The following is a 26,416-nucleotide window of genomic DNA, read 5'->3' as shown; positions in this document are numbered from 1 at the left end:
CCAACACCTGTTGTTTCCTGACTTGTTAATTTTAGCCATTCTGACAGGTGTGAGGTGGTATCTCATTGAGGTTTTGATTTGTATTTCCCTGATGATAAATGATGTTGAGCATCTTTCCATGTGTTTGTAAACCATCTGAATGTTTTCTCTGGAAAACGTCTTCAGCTTCTGCCAGTGGGGATGTGGATCTCTCAGGACCTCCTCCTGTGTACTTTCCCTTCATGTGATAGAGTATTATCAAAGACTTTTACAAATTTGGTTTTATTTCATAGGCTTTAGATATAATACCAGTTTATAAAACTGTGTTCTGGTGCTGATGCATATTTTCCTATTTATGTTTCATAGTTATTTAACTGAGGGTTGGGAGATAGACTAAAGTAGCTGTGTTTATCCCACCACCTAGGTAAGTCTCCTCGTAGATGTATTTTTATTATTATTTTTTATGCAAGCATGCAGAACAGTAAAGAACATTTCCCACACGTAACAAATATTTGTATTTTGCCATATTTGCCTTACAAGCCTTTTATTTACAGGTTTTTTTGGTACCATTTGTAAATCTGTCTCCCCCTCTCCAAAGGTAATGACTATACTGAAATTTGTGGTCATCCACTCTGTCTATAATATGTAATATTGTTTTTATGTTCTTTACATAAACAAAATACATGAAACCATTTTATATCTCAAAATTCAACAATAATCAACATTCAATAATTTAAAATAATCAATAGGTATTAGCCAATTTTTTTTGACCAATATTTTGACCATCAAGAAAACATAGTCAAATTACTCTATAGACAGTCAAGAAAGTTTTTTCTCTTCTCCTAGGAAATACTGTTTATTGAGCTTTTATTTCAATAATGTTTATTCCAAACATCCCTTATTTATATGTTGCTTCATGATAATCCTTAGTTTTTCAGAAGTTATTATTTCAGTATCCATTTATTGCAATCTAATATGAAGATTCTAGGTGGTGAATTACAATGCTTGAAAGAGCTTTTATACTGTATTTCTAATGATAATTTTCATTTGAAATAAACACAAATGTATTTGATTCAAAAACACTTGATTTTAATAATAGAAAATCTTGATAAAATGTATGATATATTTTATTTACCCCTAAATATTTGAAAAATACTTTTCATATTTGATTCTAAACCATGACTAGATTTTTCTGTTTCTGGATGAGATCTTCTAAGTCTGGGAGGGCAGATTAGGGGTTTAATGAGTGTTTCCTTTCATATTCTTCTCAATTTAAATTTAATAATTTATCTTAAACTTGTTTAAGTCTTTAATTTGAAGTGTGTACTTCATAACATGTGTTAACTTTTTAGAGCCTTATTAGTAATATTCTTATGTGGCAGTTCACTTTTATTATCCCTTATAAAGTAAGCAAACTGAAGCATAAGAAATTAAGTAATAACTTACCCAAGGTCACATAACTGATAAGTAGTGGAATATGAATTCATACCCAGAAAATTCTGGCCTTAGAGTCTGAACTCATAGCCTACTCACATGCTTCCTCTTAGTCACTTAATTTTACAAACTTGTAAGTCCATTAAGGCTTAAAACTGTCATCATAGGATAAGAGTTGTAACTTATAAAGAGTGACCATAGCCTTAATCCTTCATTCATGACTAATGTGAATGAGTTTTTAGATCCTTTCCTGGGATCAAATTTTAATACATGAGAAGGAAAGAGGGAGAGATATTAGTAGAAGGGTCAGAAAAAGAGCAGAGTAGGGAGAAAATTCACTTATTTCCAAATTTTATATATGGATTCCTCTAGAAATAGCAGTGGTTTGGGGAATTGGAAACCCACATTCTGGGGCCAAAGTAGTCCAGAAGTACAATGACTGCAAAGGTTGGAATTTCTAATCCTCTGAAAGTAACTGAGCCTCCACTGGGAAAGCACAGATCTATGCACCAGTGTTTTTGGCAGGGGAACTAAAAGGGCGGTTGTACCATTTCAAAAAGTCAAGAAATGCCTAAAGAGGGTTTGGGGTTGTTTTTTTGTTTGTTTGTTTGCTTTTTACAAAGTAGTTTTTTTCTGTAAATTTCTACTTAGATTGTGACTATTAGGAAATCTATGTGTTTATTTGAACTTTGAAGCTCTTTTATATTTTTCTAGGGCCCTAGTCTACCTTTAAAGGTGTCTTGTTGAGTTTTTATATTAGTTAGTGGTCAATGAGTACCTCTCCTCCACATAGTATTTCAGAGATCCAGGCTATTTCTGCCCTCTGGGGTCACCAGCCTATAGAACTGCATAGTCATTAGAATTAATCTGCTCCAGGAGAATATAAGAGAAGTATTAAAAGTCTTGGCTAAAGTTATAAATTTCCAGTTATAAAATGAATACCTCATGGGAATGTAATGTACAACATAATGATTTAGTTAATAATACTGTGGGCAATAATAAAATTTGAGTATCAAAGAAAATTTTGGAGAAATTGCTTCTATCACCATGATCTTGACAGGTTTTCAATACTTAAAGACTGCCTAATAAGTCAGTGGTGATATTAACAAGTGTGATTTCTTGGTATCATATAAAGAAACATGTCAGTATTTAGAAGATCTGCATAATTCACTGAACCAGTATTTTTCAAATGATCAGTACATTGTATTTTTAAAAATAATACATGGATTTTAAAAATGTGGTTTTAGATCCCACATTGCAACCTACCATTAAGAAGTTACAACTTGTCAAGTTTTGGTGTAGTATCAAAGAATATTCGCAATTATATGAAAAGGCGATTCAAATACTCATTTTTCCAATTATATGCGTGATACCAGATTTTCTTCATATACATCAATATACAAATATAATCTTAAAAAATGTATTACAAAGAACAAATTCAGAAGTAAATATTGGAATCATGCTGTCTTCTACTACGGCAGATGTTAAAGAGATTTTTAAAATGTGAAACAATGTTACTCTTCTCAAAACTTTTCTTGAAAATAGTTATCTTTTTCTAAGAAAAATACAAGATGTGGTATATGCACATACATACACAATGGAATATTACTAAGCTATAAAAAAGAATGAAATTTTGCCGTTTGCAATGACATGGATGGAGTTAGAGATATAATGCTAAGGGAAAAGTCAGTTAGAGAAAGACAAGTACCATATGATTTCACTCATATGTGGAATTTAAGAAACAAGACAAACAAGCAAAGGGGGAAAGAAAGGAGAGAAGCAAACCAAGAAACAGACTCTTAAGTATAGAGAACAAACTGATGGTTACCAGAGGAGAGGTGGGTGGAGGGATGGGTGAAATAGGTGATGGGGATTAAGGAGGGCACTTGTGATGAGCACCAGCTGATATATTGAAGTGATGAATCACTCTTTTGTGTACCTGACACTAATACTACATTAACTAACTGGAATTTAAATAAAAACTTAAAAAAAGAAAATAGTTTTCCAAAAAGATGCTATTTAACATGAAATGAGTTTATTACTATTATTTTTAATGAACTAATGTTCAAGATTTCTCAGTTTTAATTTCTATTATAGGAAATACTAATAGATACAAAATCCATATAAACAAAAGTCCTTTGGTGTCTTCAGTTATTCTTAAGAGTATAAAAGAGCCCTGACACCAAAAAGCTTGAGGGCTACTGCCCTACAGGAAATCACTGTGAAGGTGCTTGCTCCATGGCATTTGAAAGCTACCATATCTTGCTTGTAGGTTTACAGTTTCTGTGTTGCTTATCCCCGAGCGGGACTCAGTAATCACTATGGAGAATCCCCTAAACATAAGACTCAGATAATTTATTTACTAGGCCATAAGTATGTTTTGATTTGGACACTTTTCTGCAGTTACTAATGTTTCTTCAGCACTGACGTATTTAACTTGCACATTAAAGACTTGAATTCCTTGATCATGTTATATAACCTTTCTGGGCCTTATGTTGCCACCTGAAAAAAACTGATGTAATTAGTTTAGATTATTTCTATATTCCCCTTCTCTAACTTTTTATTATGCTATTACTTCTATTCTTAGATGCTGAATAATCTTTCCAAGTGGTTGTTGACTGTTGAGGTGGAATTAGCAATAGAGACTGGTGGATTAGATTTATTATTTTAGAACTCTTCCCTGTCTATATTTGTGTGCATGTGTGTGTGTGTATGTGCATGTATCTTGTGTGTATGTCTTGTGTGTATATATATATATATATATATTTATCTGTGTGCTAGAGGAATGCTAAGATAGGTCAAGAGCAGAACTGGGGTAAAACATGAGTGTATGTATATATGCATGTGTGCATATATATGACTTTCAAGAAATAAAATAACCTATGCTTCATGTATAATGCTGTCTCAGAATTGCTTCTTCTAATCCAAAACATATTTAAACCATAATTTCTCCTTGACATTTGAGATGTTTATTGTCATATGGGCTTAACTTTTCTCCAAAGTTTTAAACTGAAAAAAATGTTCTGTTTTTTTTTTAATGAAATAGACAGCAGATAGTTAAAATTTGCCTTCCAAACCAAATGGCATATCTCCCTTTTTAGGACTGGAATGTAAGCAGTTATAGAATTTCAGTATCTGGAATGACTCAGGATTTACAAGCCAGCTCCCCTTAACCAGTGTATTGTTAGATTATTTACAAGACTAAAGTTTAATGTTCATTTCTCTTATTGTGGTACAACACCATATAACCTTTTAAACTCAGATGAAGATCATTTTTGAAAAAGTATTTTTATACCCCTCTCCTAGTTTTTAAACCCTTTTTCTCTTTATCTGAACTTGAAGGTTAAAATTTAAAGTACTTCATCATTTTTTATAAACTGTAGTTTAAACTACATGCAGTAAAAAATCCTTATATTCAGTTAACATGTAACTTTTAAGTACCTATGTGTATATCATTATACTTAGTGCTGGCCGTGATAAGAAATAGAAAAGAAACATAGTGTACTAGTAACTAGTTACTCCATACACAAGTACTAGTTGATATTTAGCAAATGATACATGTTCCAGAAATAGTAATAGCCCAGTGAACAATAGCCCAGTAGTTACTTGAATTTTAATTTGTACCTCTGTCAATTTGCTACCTCTTCACTGTCAGCAGTGCTTAGGGACAATATAAAAAAGAACCCTTAAAACTTGAAAATAAAGTAGCTTTCTGAGAGTTAAGCCAGTAAAATCTTAACATTGTGCTTTTCATTATACAATATTGAAAGAAAACCAAGGAATTTGCATGGCTAAAGAGAGAGGAAACCCCAAAGCACTAAAATGGCCAGAGATATAAACTCTCAATGTGGTAGTAATTTAATAACTTGTATTATTGTATTGTCATTGGTTGTATTTTATACTATGTGGAGAAAGACTAGATGAACAAAAGTGGGATAAATAACATGTGGCACAAAATAGGTGTTGCCTGAAGAATCAGAAACCCGCAGTGTTTTTACAGAACTATCCAGATTTGATGATTGCCAATTACATCTTTATAATAATTTGGATAATATATCTTTCAAAACCATCTCACCTCCCTTTGCTTTGATGCCATGTTTACCAAGCAACTTTCTAATTACTAATTTAGCTTTTAAGATAATCTTCCATGGTCTGCCACAAGGTGACTGGCATATACTTGGTTTGTTGATTGCTGGTTGTGGTCAGAGGTGCTGGATAGCATGAAAAAAAAAGTGGGTTCTCATTGTATTATGAAATGCATTAACATTCTTTATTGAGTGACATGAAAAAGCCATGCAAAGGTGAAGTAAATAACAAGGATTTGAATTCTTCTGAGAGATTTAGTCACCGGTTTGAACAAAATAAGGTGTTATGTTTCTATGCATTTGTAACAATTACATTTGTATCTTGCTTAAATATTGGAATCATGCTTTGTAGTGAGGTATGCTCATTATTCTGTCACTGAATTGGAATTGGTTTAACCATTTATTTAGTGACTAATTACTGAGTGCTTACTCTATGCCAGAGACTTTCAAACGTGCTTGGGATACATTAAGTGAACAAAACAGGTAAGATCCCTTTCCTTATAAAACTTCTGGGTTGGTGAGGAGAGGCAGACAATGGGACAAACACAGTGTACTAAGGAAACTATAAAGTTTGTGTTGAGCAGTGAGAAGATGGGATAGGTGAGGTGGAGCCAATTGTTTAACAGCTTTGAATGATATTTTAAAGGATTTAAATCTAGTAGGCAATAAAGAACCAACATAGATTCTTCAGCTTGCAACTGACACAATCAAAGTAGTATTTTAGGAAGATTAGGAATTAAATAGCCTCTGAGATGGGGAAGAACTTGAGACAGAAGAAGGATTCAGGAACTATTGCTAAACTCTAGACATGAGGTCATGAGGTTGTAGAAGGACCAAGAAAGGGATACATCTAAAGATGTTGAAAAAGAAGCTGCCTAGATTTTGGTGAAGTAGAGACAAGAATAAAATCTGACTAAATTTTGAGTGTAAATATTAGAGAGAATCTTTATCTACTTCAGTGCACTGTTGGTTGTAGTATATATTTGGAAAAAGTTTTCTGAAAATCAGTTTTTCAATTTGCGTTTTTACAGGATTTTTTTTTTGGTCTAATAATTTTATTTCCTGTAATGATCTTAAGAAAATAATCAGGGGTGCATGGGTGGCTCAGTCAGTTAAGTGTCTGCCTTCTGCTCAGGTCATGGTCCCAGAGTCCTGGGATTGAGTCCTGCATCTGGCTCTCTGCTCCGCGGGGAGTCTGCTTCTCCCTCTCCCTCCACTCCTCCTCCACCCCTGCTTGTGCTTGCTCTCTCTCTCTCACTCCATTTCTCTCAAATAAAGTCTTTAAAAGAAGAGAATAATCAGAAATATAAAGTATATACCAAGAAATTCATATTTATGTTAGTGAAAAGTTTGAAACAACCAAAATAACAAACAATAGATCAATTAAATAAGGAAGAGTGAAATAGAGGTCTTCTCATCTATCTAGCCTGTCAGATCCATAAATCAGTTGATTAATAGAAAATTTTTGTTAAATTGATATATGCACGCCTTCGATATTTTTTTTTACTTCAGACATAAGGATGTGCGTTCATTTATCAGATTTTATGTGGGGCTATGAACTCTGAGTATGATTCTAATAATTATCATGCTCACTAAATATTGCCTACAGTGTACAGGTCGAGTTTCTTTAAAATGGATTGAGAATTCAATGATAATCTGCCAAGGAATCTAAGTCCATAATTCTGGATTGTTATTATTTTTCCCTATTGTCTTGCCCATACCTAATTTAACGTCTAAGTTTTTAATCACTCACCTTTTCCATTACCACTCCATAGGCCACTCTAAAAACTTTGATTTCTGTCCTGAGTAATATGGGAAACAATTACAGCTTTGAACAGAGGAATTGCATGATCTGAAATACAACTTAACAGAATCACTGTGGCTGCTCTGTTTGAGAAAGGACTATGGTGTACATGGGGGCACCCTTTGCACACTTTATACCCCATAATTGTCTGAATGCAAAAACAATTGTAGCTCTCTTTCTAGTGTTTGCATTTCCTTTTAGCCTCAACTATGAATAGCAAAACTATAGAGGCATCTAGGAAAACCAGGGATCCAAGAAGCACTGTAGACTTTGAAATCATATTGGAAAATATGGAATTAAGATGGGAAGCAACCTAAGGCTTTTCAGAGTGTTTAAGGAAGAAACAAAGACAAAGAACCAGGTATAGTTCCTAAAGGGATTTCCTTTCCCACACCCACCCCCACCCCCCATTTAGCTAATTGGTTCTCAAATGCATAGGTACCTTAGAATATCCCGGGGAGCTTTAAAAATATCATTGCCTGTGCCCCTTCCCAGATACACTGATGCAATTGGCCTGGGCTGGGGCCTAGGCCTCATTTTCTAAAAAAAAAAATCCCAGGTGATTCCAGTATGCATCTGGTATTAAAATCAATTGTTTTTCAAGTCTTTTTAGGTCTTCTTATCCTCACATGGTCTTGCGCAACTTGTAGTTGACTGCCTCTACCATCTAGAATAAAATTCTCTATGGCTTAAGAAAATTTCAACTGGTATATATGGTCTTATTCTCTTGAGGTAGGGAAGTGGAGGGGAGGATTATCTTCAGGTTGGGTCTGAAGGCTGGGTCATTTCCTTCATACAGAGGCAGAGTGATACTGTTAGTTTTCCAACTATATTAGGAGTTCTAAGGAGGCACAACTCAAGCTAATTGGCAGTCTAGACTGTGGTTCCAACCTTTTCTCAATTACCCTTGTGAGTTATCCCTCAGGGAAGTATCAAGAATGTTGCCACAGAGAATATACCTATTTTTCTCTGCTGAATGGGCTCACCAAGGAAAGCCATAAATTACTCTTATTAGGCCCTAAAGAATCCTGTCTTGTGGCAGTGACCTTAAAAACATCCCACTTATTATTTGTGTTAGGCAGCCTTTAAGATGGCATCGATGATCCCTGCTTTTTGGTATTTAGGCCTTTGTGTAATTTCCTTACCTTGTATAGGCAGAAGTAATGGGATATCACTCTCAAGATTATGTTCTAAAAATACTGTGGCTTTCATTTTGGGCATTCTCTCTGGTTCCTTGCTCTGTAGGAAATAAACTGCCATGTTTTCTTTTATTTTTTTTAATTTTATTATGTTATGTTAGTCACCATACATTACATCATTAGTTTTTGATGTAGTGTTCCATGATTCATTGTTTGTGTATAACACCCAGTGCTCCATGCAGTATGTGCCCTCCTTAATACCCATCACCGGGCTAACCCATCCCCCCACCCCGTCCCCTCTAAAACCCTCAGTTTGTTTCTCAGAGTCCATAGTCTCTCATGGTTCCTCTCCCCCTCCGATTCCCCCCCCTTCATTTTTCCCTTCCTACTGCATTATACGCAAACAATGAATCATGGACCACTACATCTAAAACTAATGATGTATTGTATGGTGACTAACATAACATAATAAAATAATTAAAAAAAGCTATAAGACTGATAAACTAAAATCAAATGTATTTCTATACAGCAATGATGAACAAACCAAAAATGAAGTTTAAAAAAAACGTTATTTATAATAACATCAAAAAGAATAAAATACTTAGGAATAAATTTAACAAAAGAAGTACGACACTCATACTCTGAAACTACAAAACATTGTTAAAAGAAATTAAAGAATATCTCAATCAATGGAAAGATGTACCATGCTCATGGATTGGAAGACTTACTGTTAAGGTGGAAAGTGAATTTTCTTAACAAACCAAAGTTAGAGGATGAATGGGAGCATGTGTGGGCCTGAAGGAACATCAATCTCATTGAAAGCAGCAGCTTTGTTGAATAAATGTAGAAGTAGAACAAAGAGTAGCCTGACAACAATGCTGAAACAGGATGTTTTAATGAACTTTCTCATAATAAGATACACATGAAGAACTCATAGAGACCAATTAAGAGATATTCTCTAAAAACTGTTTTAGAGTGATCATAGAAATGGTCACAGCTAATAATCATCTGGTACCCACAAGTCAGTTGCAGTGGCCCGCGTCCGTTCTGCTAGATCAGTGACATTCTAATTGACCAGTTACCACTCATACCAGTCATTAAATATTTTTAATATCATTCCTATTCATAGTGAACTTTAGATAAAGTTTTGGTTTTCTTTAGCCATATGTCATCTGTGTGTAAATTTGGGTAATGAAAGGTACGGATCTCCTATGTCTTATTCCTGCCCAAATATATGGCAGTAGGGTAGTGGTGTGAATAAAGCTGCATGATAAACCTTGTACATCTTTCTGATGTATCACTTTTGCTTATTGGTGTGAATTTTATATTTGAGCAAACACAAATGTATTATGGAATAAAATACGAAACTCACATGAGTTTTAAGAGAAAAAAGATTTTCAAGAAATTTTGTGTGCCACCTTTGCATTATTCCTTTAACTCTCATTCTCTACTTCTCTACCATTATTGTTATTTCAGTAGACGATTTTGAGAGACACTGATTTAGTGCATTTGTGGTTACAGAATCACTTTCACTACAGTTGGTCTTGTAGTCCATCTGTATGTTCTTTGTAGCTCTAGAGAACCAGAGGAGCAAACTCTAAGAGATAGAAACTAAGAATTTATCTCCAGCATCTCTTCTCTTTTATCATTAAGTTGATTAATAGCCAACTCAAAGGCTGATAATTTATACTATGCCTTTTTTTACATAAAAATGTCTTAGTTCACTAATTGCATTGAAAATATTTTTTTATTTCTTCTTTTCTTAACAGTTCATATTCTTTCATTTAATTTTTTCCTTCCTTGTTGTTGGAAACCTATGCATTTAACCAATTTCCCCTCTCAAAGAACATTTTAGAAAAGGTTACTCTATTTATATGGACATTTTGCTTACTGCTCCCCATTTGTAAATAAAGAGATACATGTAAGAGTAGAATAGGAAACAGGATCAGAAATCACATTAGTTCTTTCCTTCTCTTGAGTCAAATCATCACAGTATGGACTAATTATTGTGTATGAAGTGAATTAAAAATGAAGTAAGATTAGTCTCAGTCTGAATTTTCTTTAATATTCAAACATTGAATGAATTCATATAAAAATTGATTATGGATAGACACTCTGCTAAACGCTAAGGAAACAAATATGAGAACCATAGTTTCTCCTCTGCCCTTGATATTTTCACAAGACTCCAGCCATAGAAGCCTGATCTAGGAACCTAGCCTAGCAAGTCCCGTGAATCAGAGAACAGTTAGAATCTCATTCATAGCATATCCCAGAGTATATCTGAGGAAGGGCAATTCTTTCTAGCTTCCTGCCACTTGGACATATAAATGAGCCACAAGAAGATCAAATATTGACTTAGCCTTTTTATGTAACTTTTGCCTCTAAATGTATTAGTGGATAATACTTACATAAAACAAATATTTTGAAATTAAAACTGCAATGATTAGCATTCCAATAGTTTAATTTAGATAAATGTTGGACTCCGATTGATGAGCACATAAAGTTCTACCAAATCTGCCAATCGAAGAATTATGAAGTGGAATTTATCTTTCTGATAAGCCTATTGTCTATAGCCTCACCTCAAGCCTTCATGACATTCAGGTCCTCAAATCTGTAACTATATATTCTATTTTGGGCATTGTGCTCTTGCCATCTAACAGGAAAACAACTTTCCATGTGGCAGTATTTTGAATGGCAGAAATTTCTAGACATTAGAAAAATTATTCTAAATATGCATATTTTAAAAGTATGGCACTTTTCTACTCATGAACTCAAGTATATTCTAGCTTTAAAATCCTTTAAGTTCTTGTATCTGTAGTGATTTTACTTATATGATCCAATTTAACTGACAACAATATGTGGCAAAACATATTTTACATTTTTGTATTGTTCCCTGTGCGACATCCAATGTAAGAATTGCTGCAGGCTGTCTTTTTTGTCTGCCATCCAGAATTTGCTGGCCCAAGTGCTGTGTACTAGACTTGGTATTGGTCATGAGGGGGAGGGGGAACTTGCTGTTGAGCCAGACAGTTTTGTTATTGCTTTAGAATTAAAAGCATATGAAACAGATACAGCTTATTAAGGTTGTTTTTTTTATAAATAACATAAACTTAAATAACAAAACAATAAAGTTCAAATACAACTTAAAATAGAGTTTAATACTGTAACCACAGAAAAAAAGCATGATTATTTGCGGGAAGAACATTATGAAAAGTCATATTCCCAAATATGAATTATACAAAAGATAGATTATGTTACTTGAAAAAAACTTAAAGATTTCTCAATTTTACTTTTAGGGATTATAAGATGTTATTTTGTGGCAAGTGAGATGAAGTATAGTATTATCATCATTATTGCTATTTTATATACAAGATTTTTGAAAACATCCTTTTAGCAATACCCTTTCAGTTTGAGCAGTATTAGGAATTTTCTTCTTGTTAATAGGTATAAGCATTTTCTAATATTATGCTTTTATAAAACTACCTATTTGATTCCATTCAATAGAATTTTTGAGAATATTCTTTCTTTTCTGATTAGAATTTAAGTGGATTTTAATTTTTCACTAAAAATCCTTTCAAATACTGCTCATCTTCCATAGTTAGTATTGGCTTGATTATCTGACAAATCATTCCAGCAGCCTTTAGGTCTGACATATCTTATATAACATCATCTGCATTATTATTATTATAGCAGCCATTTTATAAGCAGATAGGAATATTTAAATAATCATTATCAGATAATCAAATCTAACATACTCTTAAGGGTAAATTAATTTAAGAAAAAACATTACTATTACTAACATCATGATTGTACAACCAGTTTTACAATTTTTTACAACTTTTAGTTACTAAATCTGATTTTTGTGCATATTTTTCAAATCTTTCTTTAATGCAGTCTCTTAAAATAAACATACATGCGCAAGTCCAGCTTGATCAGTTTTTCAGTAGTTTTCCAGCCTTTCTTGGTTACTTAAAAAAAAAAAAAAAGAAGAGAAGAGAAGAGAAAAAGAAAGAAAACAGTCCACTTAAAGAAATCTCCCTGCTGGAACTGGTTTCTTATATACCATATATGATTATGTTATTGCCATGGGAAGAAAGTGGGCTGTTTTTTGTTCTTTCTTTGTTTTTTTCCCCCTTACAGGAACCCCCTTTTGATTTAAAGCAACAAACATTTCTCCTCCGCTGTGTGTCCATTTAGCTGATGCATATGTGTTGTAATGGTTTTCCAGAATTAATTCTTTGAAGTTGCAATCTTCATTGCATTCTTTCTGTTAAAACAACAAACAATATTATCCAAATGATTTTTAGAGGGACTCAAAGAGTAAGCAGTAATATTCAGTAAAATTAAAACACATATGACCTTTTCTTTTTTTGAGTGGGCCTTATGCAGTTTGTTAGATATGTTAGCATATTTGCAAAAAAAATAGCCATCTTAAAAATTTTTTAAAAGATAAAATGATACATATTTAGTTATGCAACATATTTTCAAATGTCTAACTTTTTGGCCATCAGTTGCTACTATTCTTTAGTATTAGGAGCTATTTCACTCTAAGTAGCAGCTCTCATATTACCATGCCCAAGTCACTCATTCCCTAACTGCTGAGATTTGATATGATTAGCAGAGCATCTACCTCTCTCAGTGGAAGGACATATTTCACAACTTTTCTTCATTTACTACTACATTGCCTGCAATTGTGATAGAAAATTAAGTTTATTTGTTCATCCATCCAACTATTCATTCATTCGGTCATTCATTCGGTTAAACCTTTATTATTATGTAATTAGCCTGTGCCAGGTATCGTGCTGGGCTGTAGGAAAGTCGATTATATTTTTTTATGTTGGGATGAACTGTTACATATTTCACATTGTAATAAAGTGGGAACAACACGAATGCTTAGAGTTTAAAGCCCATGATTGTGAGATTGATGTTGGTAAACAAACATCTGAATTTTTTTCCCAAGAATTTTCAGGTCAGCAATGTACAGATTGGGTGAAATTTAACAAAAAGAGCTTTAATACTCTCAGAGGGAAATTTTAGATTTTAAGTATCTAAAATGCATATGGAATTTCAGAGCTGGCAGTATCCTCAAAGGTTATTTAATCCAACTCATTTTGTATGTGACAATACCCAAGCCCAGAGAGCTTAAGCAATTTGTCCGAGGTCCTGCAGAAAACATTTTTCTCAATGCTTGAATATAAAGTGTTTTAATGAAATCATTAAATTATATAATTGGAAAGAAATTAGTTTCATCTTTACTTTTCAGAAAGGCAAGATGTTTTGGGGCGCCTGGGTGGCTTGGTTGGTTAAGTATCAGACTCTTGGTTTAGGCTCAGGGTCATGGTCATGATCTTAGGGTTGTGGGATCAGGCCCACATTGGGCTCTGTGCTGGGTGAGGAGCCTATGCTCGGGATTCTCTCTCTCTCTCTCTCTCTCTCCCTCCCTCCCTCTCCCTCTGCCTCTCCCCTACCTCCTCCCTCTCTCTCTCTCTTTTTCTCTTTCTGTCCCCCTCCAAAAAAAAAAAGGCAAGATGTTTTGACAAAAAGAAGTTCAAAAAATTATCAATACCTTTGCATAGAGTTTTCCTTCCTTATTCATTGCAAGATAGTATTCACTTTCGACCCCTTTGATTGCCACAATTCCAACTGCCACTGTCCTGATTTCCATGATATCTGCAAGAAATCACAGAAAGACAAGTCAGTTATCCAATTAGCTTTGCAGATTATCCAAGAATGACCATTAGTTCTTATTTTTTTTAACTGGAAGTTATTAAAAATTTATTAATGTGATTATTTACTCAGCCTAAGACCACCTCCACCCATAACACACATACAAACACCAGAGTAGACCTTACTAAATATGGAAAGTGCAAACTATTGATTTTTTTAATAGAAAAAGATATCTGGATTCAAAGAAATAGGTATTTGAATTTAGCTTTTTCTTCCCTAGAATTACATTTCTAATTTACTATAATAATCATCATCATGATAGCAGCTAATGTTTATTGATCTCATACCACATTCTAAGAATTATTCCAAGGCTCCTATGTATTAACTCATCTACTTATCACCAAGGCTATGAAGCAGGTACCCTAATTATTCCCATTTTATAGATCAAGAAGCCCCCACACAAAGAAGTTTATTTTGCCCAAACTCTCTCAGCTGGTAAATGGCAGAAGTGAAATTTGAACCCAGACAGTCTGGCTCGTAATTATTATATAATACTATGAAAATATGTAATAAGGTAATATCTTTACTTTTTTCTTAAACTTAATCTTAAAAATTATTGCTAACAGAAAATCTCTCAAATTTACTGAAATTGAATAAAATTCATTTCAAGCAATTTTAAATGATGGTAACAGAACCTACTGCCTTAAAAAAGATTAAATATTTTAAACTGATAGTGAGTTTTTTGATATATGAAAAGACAATTTAAAACCAAATTATGGGGGCAACTGGGTGGCTCAGTCGGTTAAGCATCCAACTCTTGGTTTCTGCTCAGGTCATGGTCTCATGAGTCGTGGGATGGAAACCCTAGTCAGGCTCCACACTCAGTGTGGAGTCTGCTTTAGATTCTCTGTCTCTACCCCTCCCCCAACTCACACTCATGCATATGCTCTCTCTCAAATAAATAAAATCTTTAAAAAAAATTTTTAAATAAAACCAAATTATGAATCCTTTCATATGATATTTTATAACTTTATCCCTTTCTAATTTTTAATCTTTGTTGAAATTGTTTTTACAGAACAGTTACCACAAGAATGTTAACCTATTATTTTCTTTTATTATATATCTTTTCCTTAAGTACTATATTTTAATGACATACAAATACAGTAAAATCTCAAGAAAATTTTAAAAACAATGTAGTAATTAAAAGTTTAGTGAACCTTTTTAAATAACTGCTAATAATTATACTTGCAACATGAAGGTGCAGCCATGAGACATTTTCTTTCCTGTGCCGAACATAATGTGAAGAAAATTCCAAGTGAAAATTATCTGCGTAAAATCAAGTCTCCAAAAGCTGTTTTCCAAAATATTAACTGAATTAAAGAAAATCTGATTTTTCATTCCATGCCTTTGCTTCATCCTCTTATTCATTCAAAAAGCTTTAGTTTTCCTATCTGGAGAATAAAATTGATACCCATTTCATCAGGATTAATGCAGCCTAGCTGATTTTTGTCATCTGTTTCACATATATGCTGCATATAGAGGCCATTTTCCCAGTATACAATGCTTAGCACTAGCCATAGGTCATCCAGTTGAGAGTTCTAGAGCTGCTCATAGAAACGGGTCTATGAAGGAAATGTAAAGGAATGAATATTAATATTTTGAAATATTGTCAGAATGTATAGAACTCTAATGTAATTTGGGGACATAAATTAAGGAAAACAGCCCTGATTTCTGAACTTCAGAAGTTAAATTTGAATATAAATAGCAAACACATTTTAATTAAAAGAAAAGAAAAGAAAAGAAAACCTTTGATTCTATTTGTATTTGAAGAATGTGGAACATTAAAATTAGTTTTAATCATGAAAATATTTTGTATTCAATTTTAATAAATTATGTATGATTTATAAGATTATTTCATTCTAAAATTCAGACCAACAAATCATTTGGTTTTAAATAGCACACTTTCTATTCCCTTTCTTAGAGTCAATAGGAAAAATTGCTTTCTTTTTGTAGTCAATATGTAAACAGTGACTTATGGATTGAATTATTAGGTGTCATTAAAAATTCAATCAATTATTTCACTAAATACCCTGATTTTACTAAAAGGCAGATGAAAAGTAGTCAAAGACCTCATTTATAACAACTACTGGCATCAGCAAATGAAACAATCTTAATTCTCAAGATTTTGGTCACAACTAAGCTATGTCTTTATAAGTAGTTGATAATAGCAATGATATGATTGAGAAGCTACTGGATGAAATATATTGCCATTGGGCGCCTGGGTGGCTCAGTTGGTTAAGCGACTGCCTTCAGCTAAGGTCATGATCCTGGAGTCCCGGGATCAAGTCCCACATCAGGCTCCCTGCTCGGCAGGGTGTCTGCTTCTCCCTCTGACCCTCTTCCCTCTCATGCTCTCTATCTCTCATTCTCTCTCTCTCAAATAAATAAAATCTTTAAAAAAAATTGCTATTATCTTTCAATATTTTATGACTTTAGGGAGTCATAATAATAAGCAAATACAAAATGAAAAACAATGATAAAGAGAACTGAGGAACTATCTATCCACATCAAACCAAAGAATTCTCATTTCCCCAGTACATTCATAGAGTTCAGTGATTCTACTTTTATCAATAGAGGAAGGTAATAAGTGTAAATAATAATTATGCTTCAATACATGTCTTAATATCATTCCCACTAGCAAAATTTAAGCCCTGCATACAATCATAGTCAAACCAGAGCATTCTAACTTTCTACATCTTTTGAAGACCTCTCAATATGGTGATCAGAGCTTGATAACGATGAAATTCTAGGACGTGGTTGTAGACAGTAGATTAAAGAGGGAAGCAGCGGCAGGGGAGCGCATGTGAGGATACTTCAAGTGTCACCTACAGATATTCCTCTTTAACACTGGGTGTTCCCAGTGTTCAGAGTGTTCTATGTAAATATTAAGTATTTAAAAGGTAAAACACATTATCACCATATTTTTAAAAGTCTGATATATTCTGAAATATTGTGGTACTATGCAAAATTATTTCTTATAAATAATTCTGTTAATCTTACACATCTAGTACAGCGAGAATTTCATTGTGGATTTAGATCACTCAGTGATCTGTAAATGCCAAATTTAGGAACAGGATATAGTAAACTGCCGTCACTTTAAACTCAGTATCTTCATAAAACTCAACCACATTATTAGTTCCACCCCAGTAAAAAATAGCATCTTCTTAACTTTTCTTCTGTACTCATTCTCAAAATTGACCTGATTTAAAATGATGCGCGTCTTTTCCAGCTCCTATCCTTATGCCTTAGCCTCAACATCATTGGGCCTAGAAGTTGAGGAAATGGGAAGAGCAAAAGGAATGAGTAAATGGGGTAGAAATCATTTTGAACATTGCTGTCAAGTATATGTTGAGTATCTGTGTTCTGTCATGTTTGCTAAAAGAAGCTATGTTTGACATTAAGGTGGTTCATTACAGTATTATGCTCCACTTCCTAAAAGATTAACAAAATATAGAGGCAGAGACAAGGGGATCAGCCAGAAGGAATTAAAAGAAATGCTTCCCAGAACTCAACAGCTTGCTGGGGAAAATTCCAGGATATAAGGACACCGAGGGAACCATTTGGAGTGACTTGGGACATATTTGTTGTGTTTGTCCTTCCGTCTGAATGGTCACCGATCATGTGTAATATAAATACAAATTGTTTTTCTTGGCTAGATGTGAAAGTGAAAAAGCTTGAGATACTCTTTCCTATGGTACAGCTTATTAGAGAAGATAAGCGTTTTTATTTATTTTTTTAAAAGATTTTATTTTATTTGAGAGAGAGAGAATGAGAAATAGAGAGCACGAGAGGGGGGAGGGTCAGAGGGAGAAGCAGACTCCCCGCCGAGCAGGGAGCTCGACGCGGGACTCGATCCTGGGACTCCAGGGCCATGACCTGAGCCGAAGGCAGTTGCTCAACCAACTAATCTAGTTTTGATGAAAAGCTTTTTAATAAAAGGCTTTTGTGCTTATTCATGTATTTAACTACTATTCTTTACAACATTCTACTTGTCTCTTTTATAGATTTATTTTTTTTAAAGATTTTATTTATTTATTTGAGAGAGAAAGAATGAGAGACAGAGAACACAAGAGGGAAGAGGGTCAGAGAAAGAAGCAGACTCCCCGCCGAGACGCGGGACTCGATCCCAGGACTCCAGGATCATGACCTGAGCCGAAGGCAGTCGCTTAACCAACTGAGCCACCCAGGCGCCCAAGATAAGCGTTTTTAGAGGGGATTAAAAAAAAAAAAAAAAAAACTAATTCAGAAAGGAAACCAGGAAGGTTAAAAAAAAAACAAAACTCAAGAGTCTAGAAAGTCCAAGCTATCATTAAGAATATAGCAAAAGGAATAAATTGGGTAGAAGAGGAAGAAAACATACCTGCAGAGTGCTGAGCATAGTTAAGTGGCAATAAATAATTTTCTTTAGAAATGAATAGTTAATGCTAGTCAAACACGGGTTTGAGACAGCTTCCTAGGAGCTGGATATTCCTGACATGTATATCAGGACACAAGGGTTGGGACAGATTCATCAAGCTGAATGAATGCTGGCCCATGTGGGAATGAATGGCTGCACCAGAAGAGATGGCAGATCTCTAGCAACAGTGAAGTTCTGAATAGGAAAATGAAAGACATGAGAGCACAGGTGTTGTTTTCATTTCTTCTTCTACTTTAATCTCATGACTTTAGAAGTGGAAAAAAAAAAGCTATGAAAGTAAACACCTGGCTATTAACAATAGTATTGAAAACAGGACTTGCCTTTTCTGGCTGATGCTTTAGAATAACTGAAAAAATGGGCTCCTGGATTTTTGTGTGCATTTTATAAAGAATGCATCTGACAGGAAAATGAAATTGAGGCGTCAGTTTAGTTAAGACTGGGTTTGGTTTAAACAAAATCATTTGTTTCTGCATCCGATAAACATTGGGAGAAGTGACAGCTTTGCTCCACAAAAGCATTTGGGAGTTCCCAGGCTCTATTCAGCTCACTGTTCCACCATCACTTTGTTCTCATAAGACAAGGTAGAACACACATTCCAGCTGGAGGATGGAATAAAGGAAGAAAATGTGGGTCAAAGGGATTCTGCTGGCTGCCTCTTATGGGAGATTTCTGGGGGAAGTTTCCTGAGAATGTACAATAGTTGCAGAAAATTTATAGCTAATAGTAAATTCAATGAGTTACTTTAGGCCAAATAACTTCAAAAGAAAATGTATATAAAATTTTAAAATAATTGTTAAATATTGATTCTAATGAAGGATATGGATATATTTCAATGTTTCATCTGTATATGGTAGTTTTAGGAAGTAATATATATTACATGATGGTGTGTATATATATATATATAAATATAGTACAATATGTATTATACAAGTTATACACACACACCATTATATATATATATATATATATATATATATATGATTTCCCATTCAACAATAAAGGCTTGACAGAAAATCATAAGAATCATTTAACTTTTTTTTAAAAATCATTATTTGCTTATACCAATTCTTAGTTTTAATGTGCCCAAGAGAGTATATTTGGTCAAGGACATAATTAAATGTTCTGATCGGCCTAATAACCATTAAACCATTGTCTCCTTTCATTTTAAAACTTTAAAATAATTTTTAGTTATCATGCTAACTCACCTATATTAATATATATCCTCTCAAACTTTAAAATATAAAGCTCAAAATGTTCAGGAAAAAAAAATATTCAAGGAACTGGGATGGGGGATTTCTGTGTGATGAAACAATTAAAATTTTTTCATTATCAACTCATGAAAAGACATGGGGAAACCTAAAATGCATATCACTAAGTGAAAGAGGCCACTCTGAAGAGGCTACACACTATGATTCCAACTATATGACATTCTGGAAAAGGCAAAACTATGGAGAGAGTAAAAAGATTAGTGGTTGCCAGGGATTCGATGTAAGAGAAAGGGCTAACTAGGCAAAGAACAGAGGATTTTTAGGGCAGTAAAAAATACTCTGTTTGATAACATAATGGATACATGTCCAAACCCATAGAATGTGCAACATCAAGAGTAAATCTTAATGTAAACCACGGACTTTGGGTGATAATGTTGTGTCAATGCAAGTTTATTAATTGTAGCAAATGTACCACTCTGGTAAGGGATGTTGATAATGGGGGGGGCTATGCATATGTGGGGGTAGGAGTATATAAAAAAAACTCTGTACTGTCCCCTCATTTTTGCTATGAACCTAAAGCTACTCTAAAAATAAATTCTTAATAAAAACGAACCATGAGAGATGATGGACTCTGAAAAACAAACTGAGGGTTCTAGAGGGGAGGGGGGGAGGGGGATGGGTTAGCCTGGTGATGGGTATTGAGGAGGGCACGTTCTGCATGGAGCACTGGGTGTTATGAACAAACAATGAATCATGGAACACTGCACCAAAAACTAATGATGTAATATATGGTGATTAACATAACAATAAAAAAAATTTTTAAAAAAATTTTTAAACACTGGGGCACCTGGGTGGCTCAGTCGTTAAACATCTGCCTTCAGCTCGGGTCATGATCTCAGGGTCCTGGGATCGAGCCCCACATTGGGCTCCCTGCTCCGTGGGAAGTCTGCTTCTCCCTCTCCTACTCCCCCTGCTTATGTTCCCTCTCTCTTTTTAAATCTTTAAAAAAAAATTTTTTTAAACAGTAAACTTAAAATGCCTTAAAACCGTAAATGCTATTGGTAATAGGAACAAAGAATTAGCATTAATTATTTTTAAAGATTTTATTTATTTATTTGAGAGAGATCACAAGTGAGGGGAAGAGCAGAGGGAGGGAGACAAGCAGACTCCCTGCTGAGCATGGAGTCCAAAGCAAGGCTCTATCCAGGATCCTGAGATCATGATCTGAACGGAAGTCAGATAACTGACTGAGCCACCCAGGTGCCCCAACATGAATCTTTAAAATACATTAGGGGAACACCTAAAATTCTGAAAGTAGACGCTGGAGAATTTTTTTAAAAAGCAATAGCAATTTATACCAAGGTTCCTCACTTATTGCAAGCGTGATACAGATTTAAATAATAAATAGGCAAAAATATTTAGATAAATTTATGAATGATTAAACCACAGGAAAAAAATAGGCAAGTCAATTTGTGTATATTCGCTAGTTTGTAAGGGTGACATCCTAAGTAATTAATTGATTCTATTGTTGACAACATTATTGACAAAAATATTAAGGCTAAATGGCCAATTTACTTAACATATTGTTTCATTTCTAATGTTCTATTTTGTGAGCTGACCTTTCTTTTATTTTTTTTTAATTCTATCATTCTGCTACCACAATCATTATGTTAATTTAATGTACCCATGTAATAGGTCTTACATCTTAGGGAGCAAATTTACTGTCACTTATACACATAAGCTTCTCTTAAACATAAATTCAGATCTACAAAAAAAATACAAACTCTTATATTTGTCTTAAATAAGGCAATAGATATATTGTAGACCAAAAAAAAAAATCAGGTACAGTAAGTTTGGTAGCTAACTTAATATCTGCAAGCTATATATTTCATATTCTATTATCTGAGCAACTCCCTGGCTTTTAGTATGAAGGGCAGGATTTCATAAGCTTACATAGTTCATTCTTCTACAGATCTTTGTGGATATATAAAAACATCACTTCCCACTCTGTACTTGAACAAAAGTCATTCTTGTGTTTTCTGGAGTAAGAGAGGGCACAGCACATAGGACAAAACAGATTAGAAAGTCAGGGTTGATAGGATACCGATTCTGCCAACATTACTTAATGCATTCCCAAGCAATCTACTTTTAAATCTGTTAATTTTCTTGTGAAAGATATTTTTAAGGTACATCAAACAATTAAAAATATTACTCTTTCAGGAACCTTATCATTTTCAAGTCTATCTTCATCCCAGTTAGAGGCAGAACCTTTAAAGATTGAGCATCTTTTCATATGCTTATTTGCCATCTGTACAAATACTTTTCTGTTATGTATATTTTGCCCACTTTTTAACTGGGTTGTTAAAAATTGAAAGATTTTTTTAATATTCTTTTTTTTAAGATTTTATTTATTTATTTGAGAGAGAGAGAACAAGAGCAGAGTGAGGGGCAGGGGGAGAAGCAGACTCCCTGCTGAGCAGGGAGCCTGATGTGGGGCTCGATCCTAGGACCCTGAGATCATGACCTGAGCTAAAGGTAGATGCTTAACTGACTGAGCCACCCAGGTGCCCTGAATTTTATATTCTTAACCCCAATATGTGGAGGGATAAGATTAACAATGTTCTTCACTTGGGGCTCCTGGGCAGCTCAGTCAGTTGAGCAGCCAACTCCTGATTAGAGTCCTGAGATGGAGCCCTGGGTTGTGCTCTGTGCTCAGTGGGGAGTCCGCTTGAGGATTCTCTCCCTCTTCTTCTGCCCCCCCCACTCGTGCGCTCTTGCTCTCTCCCTCTCTCTCTAAAATAAATAAATAAATCTTAAAATAAAATAAAACAAAAAAACCCTCCAATGTTCTTCACTTACTTAGTGTCAGAATGCAACAAAAATCTGGTGGGCAGTGGACAAGCAGGGGCTAGGAGAAAAGGGTTTGGAGGTGGGACAAGTATGAACATACTGTCATAACTGGACCTGAATGGGAGGATATCCAGATATAATGAACAATACTTCTATCATTCAACAGTTACATTCTGTGGATAGTTGGTCCATAAAAGAAAAGCCCAGATTTTATTCCCTAATTACAACTGAGCATGAGAGATACCCTAAACCTGTGCATCAGTATTCTCCTTTTCATGTAATGGAAAATATAATGTTGAACAAAAGCAAGAATAGCAGGAGTAAAAGGGACTTGAAGGAAAGGCAAACATTGACTTTATACAATGTTACAGTTATAAGATCTTTGAAAACCAACTACTCCATAAGTCCTTAAATAGATACATTTACTCAATTTTAAAGGTATTGCAAATATGTTGAATTTATGAATTTCTTCATCATTCTTTATTGTGTTAGTACAAATTTAACCTCATTGGATTCTGTTGCAAGGTAAATTATTTCCCTTAGATCTTCCTTTAATGAACATGAGGAAGAGTTAGTTACCAGTTACAGTGCTCCAAGAGGACAAGGCTTGTCTAAATTGAGCCTAGCAAGGAACTGGCTCATAGTGGAGATTTGTTGAATGTTGCATCAATGTATCAGCATCACATCCTTCATATGCTTGTAAGCAACTGTTAAAATTTCCCTTAGCCTGCTCTTCAGGCCTGTGTTTTCCATTTAATTTTAAGAGTATTTCTAGAAGAAGTAGCAGCTTTGTGTATAGACAGATACAGTACTCAGTGAAATAAATGACATATTTACCTTTAACTGAGAAAGGATTCTTTAAAGCAAATATGTTTGAAAGCAGAATAATACATGTTTCACATTGACCATTGTAGATAAATTGCTTATGAGACAATGAATGCTCAGGTACTATTTTAAATTTGTTTCAGTCCTAAATTTCTTGTTAAGATAGTTTATGGGTCCTTTGTTTTCTTGTAAACAGCTTCTATCATGAACTAAGTTTTATCAAAATGTCAAAGTTATGTAAGATATATTTACTTAAGATCATGTGACTGCCAGTATCTTATTTTAAGTTGCCCACCTAGCATATTAGGAGGTAACCTTTAGCAGTATGTGCATATAATTCAAAATTGACTTCTTCAAAAGTTATAGGGAAACAAACACCAAATTATCTTAGGTTGAAATAAATTTGTTCCATCGCGTAAGCAGTAAGCAGAGTGATTGCTTAACATGGAAGACAAATCTCTTTTTTCATGCTAGTGTTGGATTAGGACCATTAGGTGGATATGTTGTGCACATGCTGACTTTGCTGCCTGGAGGCAATAATTCAGTGTTTGAATTGGGAAAGAAGTGAGTTCACTTGCCTCACATTTATTTATTATCTTTTACTTGGAGGAGATGACACAAAGGACTTTGTGGAGATAGAGACCTCAGCAGGTCCAGGTTCTCTTACTTTTCCCATGAACTCTAGAACCCATTATTGTAAGATAACACAATTAATATATTTGGTTGATAATGCTAATCTTATCTTTGGATCACTCTACCCTCTACCCTAAAAAAGCATGCCCTGTAACTGTTAAATAACAGATCTAAGACAGAACCTTGGAATACACTAAAAGAAATTAGAAGACTAATGAAATCAAAGCCAGCAAGAAAGAAACCCAAGTAGATAAATTATTACCGAAACCCAGGAAGTATAATTCCCATCAAGCCAACATGAAACTCAAAACAGTTACACATGATTGCACAATTGCTGGTATCAAATATAACTGAAATGTCCTGCATAAGAGAACTGATTCCACACCATCATTATCATAGGGGGGAGGGGGTAAATCAGTTATAGTTCTTATCAATCCTATATCTATTCTGTGATGATGTAAAAAACCACTTAAGTGCTTTGTCAGGTTAAGTAAAAAGAATCATTCACTCATTTAGAGATTTATTCGAAAACAAAGCATTTAAAAATCTTTAGAAAGTACCTTAGTGTGTGGTACAGTGATGGCAATGTTTTCTTTTGAAAGAATTTAAGTTGCAACAGCTTATTTCAGCATGGTTAGAGCCATGCCAGAATTAGAAACAAACTATTCAGTTGTGCAACAAATAGAATGATTCCAGTGGCATATTACTAAAGTATGTCATGGGAACATCGTTGAACTGTATTGAACAGAATTATATTTCTATGCCAATTTCCTGACCTTTTCCTTATCATTTATGGCCTTTCTGGAACACAAGGAGGTCAATTTTCTCCCTGAATCAGACAGGAAAAAATCCTTTGTTTGCCCTGTAATCCCTGTAGTTTCTAAATTGTTATGCAGAAAGAGTTTTTTATCTGATCAAGTAGAACATTTACATCTACTAAATACAAGACTTTACTACATTCTAAAAATGTCTCCAAAATTACCACAACAGGTGCAGATGATATAATCCCAGAATATGTGAGAAAAAATATCTCTTCCTAGCACCAAGAAAATCTCTCCCATTTTTTAGCTTTTCCCAAGTCTAAAGTATCTTCAATAGGAAAGCAGAATATTCATTACATAAGACTAGAGATAAGGTTCAGAATACAAATATACCTGGGAGAGGTAACATACAGACATAAATCTATCCATACTGTGGTATAAGTGACTATATCTTCTCTGAAAGCAGAATTTGATTTTGCTTAAGGTAATGAGCACAAGGGTACCAAGGATGAAACTGAAAGGGGAAAATGGTCATAAAAGGAAGAAGATAAGAAGATATGGAAACTTTCATTAACATTTTACTTACACCTAGCTCTAGAAGTCAAGACATTTAGGCTTCATCTTATCTACAGAGACACCAGTTTAGAAGATTAACCACACATCCACTTCATCCCTCTATTCTAACTATTAATATGTCCTGTGAATTTTTGCTGTGTGGTAGATATTTAATATAATCTTTCCTCTTTCCCTCTTTAACTTGTATTTAAATGTTTTGCCACCCAGACAATAAGATAATTCTAAACACTTTGGTTCAGATCTTGCTGGTAATCAGCACTGAAAAATTAAAGCATGATTTAAAGTCATTTTGGCCATTGGTTTTCTTAAGAATTTTTAGGCACACATTCTTTGCTACCAGGCTAAACAATGCGTTCTAATGCAGAGTAATAACATTTTTCACAGAAATTAAAGTAAAAGGAAAAAGAGGAAGAAATAAAACATTTGAGTTTACATAGGAAGATATTTAAAATGTTAAAAAGAAGATCTGGACATCCCAAACTCTTACTAGAACCTGCCAGTTGCCCTTTCTATATTACCAAATATGTATCTAGCACTTCTCTTCTGTTCCCATTGCCATCCCATTAGGCCAGGAGGTCTTATTATTTGTACCTCAACTATTATTTCAGTTTCTTGCCTAGACTCTTGCCTCCAGGGAACACGTTATAAGTTACTGTTCTGCTCCAGAACTTTCAATGGTACACTCTATTAAAAGGCAAAACAAATTAAAACCTCTTGTACTTAGAATTCAGAACCCTCCAAAATCTGATCCAGTCTACTTTTGCAGTTTTCTTCCATTGTTCCTCTACAATTTGTATTACCCGCAGGCCCCAAAAGCCACTGATTTACTTGTCTTCCTCTCCCAAATTGCCAGGCACTTTTCCTGCTTCCGCCCACCAGTACCCATAATTACATAGAATCTCTATTTCAGTATTTCCCAAACATTTCTTCATGGACTGGCTGAATGGACTCATGGGATGAATTCTTTTAAAAATTTCA

At 34.2% G+C, this 26,416-nt stretch overlaps 2 protein-coding genes across 2 annotated transcripts in view; one reads left to right on the top strand and one right to left on the bottom strand.

The window, feature by feature from the left end:
* FAM227B (family with sequence similarity 227 member B) overlaps positions 1-26,416 on the top strand; it is a 220,773-nt gene that overhangs the window by 68,562 nt on the left and 125,795 nt on the right. The window lies entirely within an intron of this gene.
* The window catches only part of FGF7 (fibroblast growth factor 7), a 63,305-nt gene continuing 49,402 nt past the window's right edge, over positions 12,514-26,416 (bottom strand). Inside the window, exons 2-3 of the mRNA XM_028100169.2 lie at positions 14,008-14,111; positions 12,514-12,708 (exon numbers count right to left, since the gene is read on the bottom strand). Coding sequence (XP_027955970.2) covers positions 12,514-12,708; positions 14,008-14,111 — 299 coding nt within the window. The remainder of the gene's footprint in view (positions 12,709-14,007; positions 14,112-26,416) is intronic.

The sequence above is a fragment of the Eumetopias jubatus genome, unplaced genomic scaffold, assembly GCF_037043125.1.
Source record: "Eumetopias jubatus isolate StellerSeaLion01/CBP00866 unplaced genomic scaffold, mEumJub1_p1.0 scaffold_7, whole genome shotgun sequence".
NCBI classification, from domain to species: domain Eukaryota; kingdom Metazoa; phylum Chordata; class Mammalia; order Carnivora; family Otariidae; genus Eumetopias; species Eumetopias jubatus.
Note: the sequence above shows the minus strand (reverse complement) of the source record. Positions and strands in the feature narration are given on the sequence as shown.